At 40.4% G+C, this 11,020-nt stretch overlaps 1 protein-coding gene and 1 pseudogene across 2 annotated transcripts in view; both read left to right on the forward strand.

Annotated features, from left to right (window-relative positions):
- The window catches only part of LOC145498415 (uncharacterized), a 229,661-nt pseudogene that overhangs the window by 173,356 nt on the left and 45,285 nt on the right, over nt 1–11,020 (forward strand). The gene's annotated exons all lie outside the window — the stretch shown is intronic.
- The window catches only part of LOC145498317 (sterol regulatory element-binding protein 1-like), a 12,215-nt gene continuing 1,215 nt past the window's right edge, over nt 21–11,020 (forward strand). The window contains exons 1-14 of the mRNA XM_081478225.1: nt 21–221; nt 2,068–2,570; nt 3,153–3,557; nt 3,670–3,975; nt 4,292–4,406; nt 4,676–5,005; nt 5,472–5,740; nt 5,902–6,172; nt 6,391–6,557; nt 6,954–7,116; nt 7,792–8,122; nt 8,719–9,103; nt 9,567–9,705; nt 10,353–11,020. The exon at nt 10,353–11,020 is cut by the window's right edge and continues 1,215 nt beyond it. Of these exons, the coding sequence (XP_081334351.1) occupies nt 92–221; nt 2,068–2,570; nt 3,153–3,557; nt 3,670–3,975; nt 4,292–4,406; nt 4,676–5,005; nt 5,472–5,740; nt 5,902–6,172; nt 6,391–6,557; nt 6,954–7,116; nt 7,792–8,122; nt 8,719–9,103; nt 9,567–9,705; nt 10,353–10,570 (3,732 nt within the window). The 5' untranslated portion in view covers nt 21–91 and the 3' untranslated portion in view covers nt 10,571–11,020. The remainder of the gene's footprint in view (nt 222–2,067; nt 2,571–3,152; nt 3,558–3,669; nt 3,976–4,291; nt 4,407–4,675; nt 5,006–5,471; nt 5,741–5,901; nt 6,173–6,390; nt 6,558–6,953; nt 7,117–7,791; nt 8,123–8,718; nt 9,104–9,566; nt 9,706–10,352) is intronic.

The following is an 11,020-nucleotide window of genomic DNA, read 5'->3' on the forward strand; positions in this document are numbered from 1 at the left end:
TATCAAAGGGAAAAGAAAGCGATGACGCAACATCGTACGAAGATCACCCGATCTAGGCGCGCTGTGATTGGTTAAAAAAAATAGATCGGTGATGGCAGCCAAAATGGCGGACCCTCCAAGTGAAGGTTGGCCTTCATTTTTGAGCGAAACAATGTCTGGTTTAGAGGCAAATTTCAACAATGATAGAGCCATAAATGAGCCCATGATGGGGGACTTTGACGGTAGGTCTTTTGGCATTTTTATTTTGGCTATTAGCACGCGTGAAATTCTCTTATTTCTGGCCAGAGAACAATGAAGCCCGCTCGTTGTTTACGCGCCAACTTTCACATGTACTCTAGTTTCATGCTTTCCAGAGTAGAAGATAAGGGTCAGATTACGTGAGTTCAGTTGGTTAGGGCCTATGCCTTGAAACTTGTGAATAATTTTTTTTTTAAGTGTTATTTCTCGAGACGAACACCTCTGTTTCAACTAAGCTTACATTTCTTGTTTAGTTTTGTTTTCATGTGATAACACGCACAATTGCGAACGTAAGCACTATATTTCATTTCCTTATCGGTATATAGCGTATATCTCTTTCCACGTCGTAAGCAGGTATGAAAAGATAAAGTTTGATGTCATTTTCTGTTCTATATATTTCATTTTCCTCCAAATCCTGCAACTCTCTGTACATTTTAAGCTTATTTTATTGTTTGTTAAGAAAAGTCATGTGTTGGAAAGTTCATTATAAAAGGGTTGCAATTGTGTCTATTGACTGAACTTTGTCCGCGGAATCTTGTGATCTCTGCATGCTATGCAAACATCTGTGCATCCAAAGTAATTTTTCCAGTTTCTTATATTTCCAAAACAAAAATCACCCCAGCCTGTAATGTAATATGTATCCGGATGCGAAGAGAAAATGTATACCTTGCTTGTGAAGGAGTCTGTCAGACATTTATTGTGTCAATCATATGTAAATTGTGTAGATCATGGTGTAGTCAATAAAATAAATGGTGCTTTTTGTATTTGTGTGAAAAAAAAAAAAAACTTTGAGGACTCTCTACTAAATGAAGCAGTACAAGTTTTCAAAAAGCAAAACAAGATGGGATGAGTGTGTACCATTTGACAGCATATGAAAATCGTCCAGTGAAAAGGTCTCCATTTGTCTTGTTGCCGCGCGAGAGTGGCCACTTAATATAGGTTTGACTGTATTTCCTACTGAAACAACTGTGTGTTTCATCAAGGAGGGTAGAAAGAGTTTGAATTAAAGCAAATGATGCAGAGATATTTGGAGAAAAGAGGAAAACCTCTGAAGCTATTCCTTTTTTTCTGCAAAAGCTTTCCAGTGGGAAGGCCAGTTCTATTCAGTTTGATCCTCTGGATAAACCAGGTTTTCCATAAAAATGGGAAATGCCCAAGGTCAAACCAGATTTTAAACCTACAGTAATCCACAGATTGAGTTACCCAGTTCACCAGTTTGTAAAGCAATCAAACTTTGATTACTGTCGCTTGCATCTAACCGTGAACACGTGACGCTGAAACATGCTCTAATTGGGTGTCAAATGTGGCATGATTGGTCATCAAACATTTGAAGTTTAGCAGACCATAACGCAAACTTTCGCACTTTGAGAGACTCTGAAAGTCCTGCTCCCGCCAATATTTCATGGTTATACTGGAAGCAAAGCTACATTCGCAAAAGGTGTATGAATATTGACACAGGTCAGGGTCAATTTCTCTCAAGAAGTTGTCAATGTCCAATCTTTTGCCATTTCGTGTGTTAAACTTTGAGCATGAACGTTCGCGCCACGGTCTGCTAAACGTAAAATATTTGATGACCAATCATGTCTCATTTGACACTCAATTAGAGTATGTTTTGGCGTCACGTGTTCACGCTTAAATGCAAGCGAGGATATATTCAATTTTGTTTGATTACTGAGGACAGCTGGGAGGATCAATTCATGGATTTACAAAGTATTTGAAATTCCTTGTGTGGTTAACATTGATTCATTATGGGAAAAGTAATGTCCAAAGCATATACCATCTAGGATAATGCACATGTACTTACTTTTGTTTATACAATATTGTATTCAGAGGGATTTTTGGATTACCTTTGTGGAGCAGCTGCAGACCCCAATTCAGAACATGCTAACACAACAGTTGGGGTAAATGTAAAGACGGATCCATCACAAATCATTCTTTCACCACCGATCACGCCTCCAGAGTCAATGAATACAGATGATGATCATACATCATCTTTTAGCTTTGCTGAGTACCTCTCGAAAGCAGCAACTCAACAACAAGACCAGTCAGTTCTTTCAGTGTTCCAGCCTCAAGTCCAAGTGAAACAAGAAGGTGGAGTGTTTAATGCCAGCCAGACTGTTACGGTGACAACAGAGAGTCAGAACACAACTACCCAGTATCTCCTCAATTTACTCCAAGGACAGAAGACGCAACAGGCTCCACCTGCCATGAATACCAAAACCTTAGAACAGCTTCTTCAGGAGCCATCCATTCTTGCTCCATCTTCTCAGCCACACACCGTCACTGTTCAACAACCACCGCAAGTCCAGCAACCAGCTCTTGTAACACAGCAGGTAAGTGAAGTCTTCTCAGTTTTGAGAATGACAGCTTTTCTTCTTCTTTCAAAGTCTGATAAGTATCACTAAACAAGGTAATGATCCTGATATTTGCCTTGTAAGTACCAAAATAATAGAGGAAAGTCTAAATTTAAAAATCGTGTTAAGAAATTGTCAAACATTTTTTTCAGAAAATTGTAAAAACCAGGATATCTTTTATATTAATTTATAAATCTTGCAAGAGAGAGGTCTGTACAGTTTGGCTATAAATTATTATAATTATACATGTGCAATCCTGTACATTGCATAGAAAAATAATTTATTGCAGGGACAAAACTGTTTTAAGAGAGGCAAAGAGAGCTGCTTGGAGATTTATGTTCATGAGTTATTGCTCATTAATAATTATTATAGGATATACTGTGTATGCTATAAATTAGTTTTTTTTTTTCTTGGGCCCTGAAAAACAAATTTGGTTCTTGAAAAGTCCTTGAACTACTAATTACTTGAAAATCCTATGTATAAACTGCAAGTTGTTACTGCCAAGTATCAGTGTTGTCTTATTGAGCTTTTGTAATTTTTTGGTCATTTTACCATCAAAAGGTTCAACAAACTTCACAGACAACTCCTCAGCTTTTGCAGCTGTTGCTACAGCAGCAACAACAACAGTTACAACAACAGCAGCTACAGCAACTTCAACCAAAACCTCAGCAGCCAACACCACAGCAACAGCAGTACCCTGCTGTCCAACCAACGTCAAATCAGAATGTTCTGCTTCAGCAGCTTTTGCAACAGCTCGGTGTGCTCCCTAAGCAGACGGCTACTTCAGCAGCACCACAACAGCAACATGTGGCAGTTCCCGAAGAACAGCTGTCTCCACAGCAACAGGTTCCTTCTCCTGGGTCCGCGTCATCGTTGTCATCAACTCCGGGATCCCCTCTTCAGCCAAGTTCTCCAGTGTCTCCTGTTCATTCGCATTTGCAGGTTGCCAGTCCCCAGACACAACAAGTGAGTGACTTCATTATGAATCCCATCATTTGGACTTAAATCTACATGTACCTTAACCAAGAAAAATGAGTGCATAGGTTTCATTTTTCATTGCATTGTACATATCCACTAGGCTCATCTCCAGCCACAGATTGTCAAGACTGATTCTGCTGCTACTGTCATTGGAACTATAGATTTGAGTCAATCACAGATCCAGCCTACACTCTCTCAAGGACCTAATGGTGTCCTTACAGCTACCATTCCCATTGTCTTGGACCCTAACAAGATTCCTATCAGTCGTCTGACAAATTCCAAGGGGCAAGGGGGAGTGAAAACGGAAAAGCGTTCAGCTCACAATTTGATTGAGAAACGATACCGCACCAGTATTAATGACAAAATTGTGGAGTTGAAAGACCTTGTTTGTGGGCAAGATACCAAGGTATGGCCATAGTTGGTAACAGTATTTAACTTGTATTTTCAGTTGTTGGAGGAGGTTTAAGAGTTGTCATAGTTAATGATAAGAACTGGTGATTGGCAAATATTACCTTCAAGTAGTTCTGCGTATGCTGGGCACATAAGGAACAATCTTAAAGTGCTATTGCTTTTACAGTAACTGTCACCTTTTCATTTCTCCTCCAAGCTGAACACAATGAGAAGGATGTGGGGATTTTGCTTATAACCTGTTTGTGTTATGTTCATCATTATTTTGGTGTCTAGAGTAATTCACAATAATATTATTCACACTGTTGTTTCAGATGAACAAAGCTGGTGTATTAAGGAAGGCGATAGAGGTTATACTGAAGCTTCAGAATGACAATGCACGTCTCAAACAAGAAAACATGGCATTGAAGATGGCACAGCAAAAGAGAGGTAAGAGTTGTTTAATTTTGTAGTTTGTTTCGTTACAACTTTTATGTTGAAATGTGCTGGAAACCAAGGGTCATGGCACTGTACTCAACATTCCTTAATTTAATTATTAAGTTTGGTGTGTTGCCATTACTGGGTCACTTTTCTTAACAAAACCAGTATGGTGCATACATACATATTTACTTTGGTTAAATTGTTAACATTACCAAACACATTCATCAAGTATTCAACCACAACTAATATTGAACTGTCATTCGTTTATTATCAACTAGAAACCATCACTGAGCTTGTTCGAAAGCAAAAGGAACATCAGATAAAGAAGGAAATAATAGAAGAAAGTGATATCACTGACTCAGCAGTTACACAGTCTCAAGATGCCAGTGAGATTGAGGAAATCGCCAAGCCTAGCACTGTCATAGCCAATCCATTAACTCCACCAACTCCAGATCCTTTGACGAAGGACAAGACTCACATCAAGGTGGAAGCCTTGCCTGTCAGCAGCTGTGGAATGATGGATCGAACCCGTGTTGCTTTGTTTGCATTCATGTTTACCTTCTTGTTTGTCAACCCTTTGAGTTATGTCATTCCCCAGCTGGACAAAGGTAATTATGTGGTGCTTTATCTAGTAAATTAAGTCTTTGGCATGTACTAATTATATACAATATAGGGGAATCTTTGTTTGCAATGTTTTCCTCATTAGTACAATCAGTTCAGTTTCTGATCAAGCTACAAAAATGTCAGTCCTTAATATAGGGGCACAGCATGAATAATTTCCCAAAGGAATTTGAGCCCGATGTATTGAATACTCCTTTTTGCGACACTGGTATCAAAAATTCCAAATTTTACAAAGAATGTATGAGCTCATGAGCACTTTTGCCACCCAGACATTTTGCAGGTTTTGAAAGCCAATTACAAAGTTTTACATGATTCAAGCTCTTTAAATGTTTGGAGTCAATTTCCTTCTAACATGATGCCTTCCCAGTGCAAAGTTCACTCTATGTGCTCTAAGCGTTGGCAATTGTTGTAGATATTCTGTATTGACAAGATGACACTGCTTTTTACAAACAGGCATTCTTTTCTCCAACTCTTTGCAAAGCGATCGGCCTCATGCTGGTGGAAGGACTTTGAATTCATACGATGATGCCAGTTCCATGCAGCAGGACAAGTGGCTGATAAGTATTGCGCTTCTCACGGTCAAGTGGCTCCTTCATGCAGTCATAGCCATTGCAGTGCTGGTGCGCATCTTTGTGTTTGGTGAACCGGTGACGCGACCACACTCTAATAATGCAGTCCTGTTCTGGAGACACAGAAACCAAGCTGATGACGATTTGGCCAAGGTACATGTATGCATGGTGTTATTTGCCTTGGGGTGGCTAAGATTGAGTGATTCACTGAGGGACCTTTGTCCTAGGATGGGTTTTGAAACCAAGTCCTTCCACACATTCTGTTCCATTGTCAAAACTCAATGTAACTGTCTTTATGGTCTCATTACTTGTAGGGTGACATGATTTCTGCCTCACGGCATCTGGAGATCTGCCTGAGGGCTCTGAAACGTCCACTTCCTGTTTCCAAGCTTGATGTAGCCTGTGGCCTGACCTGGCAGTTAATGCGTCATGTTCTTCACAGGCTGTGGATTGGAACATGGCTTGCTTCTGCTGCTGGGGGAATAAAGCTGCGGAGTGGAAGCTGTGACACCAAGGACCATGCCAGAATATCAGCAAAGGATGCAGCCATGGCGTACCATCAGTTACACCAATTGAGCCTTACAGGTACTATAGATTTGATATTTGAGAGTGAAGTGAAGACACGATTGATCATTGCAGTTATATAAACAACTTAATCAGTTGTGAAGCTAAGGCCTGAAAAAAAATCTGTTGTTAGTGTTGATTAAGTGTGGTGAAAACAGATAAGAAGAAAATGGAGATAAATCTCTTTCACACCCCGTCATGCCTCAAGTCAATTTATGTGGTCAATATGTTTGTTCTAGGTCATGTTTCGGTGAATGGATGGCGATCTTCCTTTCTTGGCCTGGCAGCAGTGAACCTTGCAGAGTCTGCTGGGAAGCTAATTAGCATAGATGTCTTGGCAGAGATCTATGTGTCAGCTGCAATTCAAATAAGGACTTCATTCCCTGAGGGGCTTCACTTCATTGCAGTAAGTTTGGCTTCATTCACAATGGTTTCATATCAGGGACTTCCAAGGACTCTTCAAGCTGTACATGTATTAGTATTACTGCTTTCATGGGACCTTTCACTTTACTTTTCCTATATGAGGAGGGCTTGAAAAAGTGCTGTCTGGTCATCCAGGATAAGTGGATTTTCCTGTTGTCTGATGTGCAAGGTCCCAGACAAGTTGTCTGCCAGCTAAACAAAAAAAAAAAAAGTGTAAACTAAAGATTTGCCCAGGGCAAGCAACATTTGAGAGCTGCTTGTCTGAAGGGAAAGCTGAAATACAAGTTTTTCTTTTGAGCTCTGAATGTGACTAATCAAAATTTTAGTGTTCTCTGGACTGCTTTTGTAGAATTGCTAATTTTAGGCTACATGATTTCAGAGATACTTTCTTAGCCGTGCACAGGCATCATATGCAGGTCATGGTACAACAGTTCCTGCTTCACTTCAGTGGCTCTTCCGGCCACATGGACATCGTTTCTTTGTCAGCAGCCGGTGGTCTTGCAAAGGAGGAGATAGCTTGTGGGCCAGTGTCAACAATAAAGGTAAGAAGAACTTGACTGGTCATATTAGACAAATTTAGCTAGTTGGTCCTAATGTGTTTTTACAAAAATGGATGTCAGTTCTCTCTTGTTCTTAAGCTAAGCAGGGTGGGTTAATGCCTGTGTTTCACCATTCATTGGAAGTTCTGCTACAATCTACTGTAGTATGGTCTACTTAACATGCAAAAAATTTTGAGCAATTCTAATTTCAGACAAAAAAAGTGCCTGAAAATAAAACTGTCCAAAATTTTTTGGCATGCAAATTTTTAAGCATCTGAAATATTTACAGTACTGTGTAAGACTTTCAATTAGTTTCAAAGCTCTTAGTGCCCTTCATGGAGCGAACTCTTGTTATGACACAGGTTGAAATTCGTAAGAATTTGAGCTACATCATACAGTGTAAATCTTCTTGCCTGTGTACATGTATCTCAGTCTGTAAAACCTTGAAGGTGCAGTAAAACTATCATTTCACAGATGGTGTCTGAAACTTTTGTACAAAATTTGTGTGATATACGATGAAAAATGTCCAAAAATTAAGCATCCAAAATAAAACATCCGAAATTTTTTGTGAGTAATGTACCTTTGGCAAGCACATCCATTGGTGAGTAGTCAAATGTTCAAAAAATATTCAACCTTTGCTAAAGAGACAACGGTTTAAATGTATTATTTCCTATATAGCTGACCCAGTTGCCCATGTAAGTCAAGCCTTCCGGGAACATCTCCTTCGCTATGCACTGTCCTCCATTGTATTGCCCAGTTCAACTGATGACGACACTACAGGAGATGAAAGTGCCCGTGATGCCCTGAGTTACCTACACATGCTGAATGAGTGTGCGTCCACCAGTGAGAAGCACATGAACATGTCGTCAGCTGTCGGCGATGATCAGGTGGCAAAGTGGTGGGTGGCAGTGGGGATGGTGGCTGTTTATTGGTTGCAGGGTGAAGACGAGGCAGCTGAGAGGTTTTACAGCACAGTGGAAAGTGTTCCCAAGAGTCTGTGGAATGCAGAGTATGTTGGGATAAGTTGAACTAATACGTCTGTATCTCTCTATATAAAGCCCCTCCAGCCTCAGGCTTAAACCTAGATAACAATCATTTCTGGTTCTGTGTAGTTACTGTGTTATATATATTTTTTATTATTTAGACTAGTTTTGGGGGGGGGGGGGGCAGGGGGGAGCAAGCAAACAACTAAACAAATAATTCAAATTGAAAACAACATTGTTAAGAATCCCAACTAGTTTATTTGATATGAGTTTTTCTGTTCTGATTCTTAGCAAGTAGCGTAGTTACTTGATTATAACTGTTTGTATCATATACAAAACGAAAACATGGTTGCACATCCCTTGTCTGCCATCTTGTGTCTATCCAAAAGGGCATTGCTTGGTGTGCCTGTGGATGGATTTGTTCATCGCAGTCCTGAATTCAGTTATATATGTAAACAGTAGCCTCCATTTGGTGCGAAAATATGCGTGGATGTTTGTCCTCAGACATCATCTGTTCCGAGAAGCCAACTGTGAGCTTTGTTTGCAATATTGGGAATCAAAGAAAAATTATTAAGTCATTGAGGAGATTTCCCATGTTGACTTTGACTCCTTCATTTTGCAGAGACCCTGTAGCAAACTGCAGAGATCCATTAGCCAAAGCTCTTCTAAGAGCTTATCTGGCCAAGAAGCAAATCCTGAGTGGAAGCACACTGCCCAGCTCCCTCGAAGACTGTACACAGCTGTGCAAGAAGTCAGGCCTTCATCTGCAGGAGAGCATCAACCTGTCGTCCTCTTTGTACCAGTCCAGCACTAACCGACTGCATCAGTTGGCTCAGCTGCTGTGCTGTGATTGGCTGCTGGGTACACGCAAAGACATCTGGGAATTATCACAGAAGTCTCATTTTGGCACAACGGTCCCAACTGATCCAGTGGAGCTACGTTCATTTCAGAATGATCTGGAGAGTTTACAGAAACTCTCACACAACCTCCCTGCAGCTCTTCCAAGGGTAAACTTTCACTGCCTAAGTCTGTTAAGCTTTTCATCTGTTTTTTCATGTGGTGCTGTTTATAATGTTGTACCCATTATGTTTCTAGCTTTGGATGTGGTTTAAACCCTAGCGTGTGGCTGTAAATGAAAGCTATTGAACACCTCGTTCATGTGGTTCTGTTTATTATGTTGCACAAGATGTTTCTAACTGTTTCTAATAGTGTAGAAGAAACCCTAGCATGTGACCATTTTGTTTAAAAGCTACTGACCAGCACAAAGGACAGTGTAATGACAGTTGAACTGGAATATTTCATCACTCGCTTAAGTTGCAATTGGCCACATGAGATTGCTTTTGGTTAGATGGCAACGGTAGTTAACTTAATCGCTCTACACCATGAAAAACATTGTTTCGTTTTCTTTTATCTGTCTGCGCAACGGTAATTAATGTGCTGCTTCACTTAATTCCTTTTTATTTTACTCAGCTGTATTTGTACGAAGCTGTTGCTCGTCTGATGGCAGGAGCCAATCCTACAGAGACTCACCATCTGTTACAGAGGAGCACCTTGAGGCAGCGAGTGGTTACTTCTCATCATCACAAAGGACACCAGCCTGAAGATGCAGGTATATTAGTTAGCCAATGATCGACTGCTTATTTCTCTCTGTAATCTCCATACATCGTCAAGTGGGCAGGTGATGAGAATAAAGACGTTTATGTTGGGGAAAACTCTAACCTAACTTGTTCACGTTGCGGTTTTTCATTAACTGTCCAAATCTTCTCCTTGGTGCTTACTGGCTCGTTATCACCTCTTGGGTGTTTATCTGTCGTAGAAAACTAAAAATATATTCTACGAAAGTAAAACCCGCATGTAAGAACCTAGTGGTTCAAGAACCTGATGGGAGATATTTGCCATTTTGTGAAACCCCCATAAATTAGCATCTGTCTAGCCGAGCAAGATCAAGCAGGCTCTTAAATGTGGGTTACAGTTAAATTAGGAACTCTTGTTATAGAGGCAACACTACGCAGTAGTCATCCTGTAACACAGTTGTGAATAAACACTACATTTAAGGACCAAACCCAAGTTTATTTATTTTCTCTGGTAATCAAAAGCTATATCTTCCTCATAGAAATTAGGAACCTTATAAGAACCTACGTAGCCAGAATTGTCAATAAGTGCTCCAAACTACAAGAACTCGCGTGTTCGTACATCCGAGTTTTAACTGTTTTTGGCTTGATAACATCTTTACTATTTTTCGATTTCTTTTTGCAGGTGACGAGGAGGAATCCACCTGTGTAGCAGGCGAGCGGGAGAAAGCAGCAGCCCTTATGATGGCTTGTCGGCATCTTCCTCAACCATTCTTGTCCGGCCCATGCCAGCGGAAGAAAATGCTGGTTGAAGCTGCAACGTCTTTGGAGAAGATCGGAGACAAGCGAGCCCTGCAAGAGTGTCAGCAGCTTCTGCTACAGCTTAACACGGCTGTTGAATGACACTGGATTGCTTTCACTGCTTAATTACATGTAGTATTATTTTGCTTGCTGTAATCAGTGTTCATCTTGGTATACCTTGAGACTTTTTGTAAGCGGCTGTAAGCCTCAGTCCTCTGGTGTAGTCAAAGCATAGACGACTAGAATTCATGAAAAGGAGGGAGAGCTTGTGATTCGCGTCGCGTCGTCCTTGAATTCTATCATAGAGCGGTTTTTACCACAAGGCAATCAGTTGTTGAGTTTCTGGCCCAAGAAAAATGCTTTATTTTTCCTTTATGGTTAACTTATTGTAATCAGGAGCTCCGCTGTTAGGCTTGGCTAAGTCTACGTATTAGAGCATTTTTCACCTGAGTGTAGAAAGTAGTTCGGATTTGTTTTGGTCTACACGATTGGCTGAAAAAGAAAAACTCGCGCCCCTTAATCATCCAATCAGAAAGAAAACCAAAAACATTC

The sequence above is a fragment of the Orbicella franksi genome, chromosome 9, assembly GCF_964199315.1.
Source record: "Orbicella franksi chromosome 9, jaOrbFran1.1, whole genome shotgun sequence".
NCBI classification, from domain to species: Eukaryota; Metazoa; Cnidaria; class Anthozoa; order Scleractinia; family Merulinidae; genus Orbicella; species Orbicella franksi.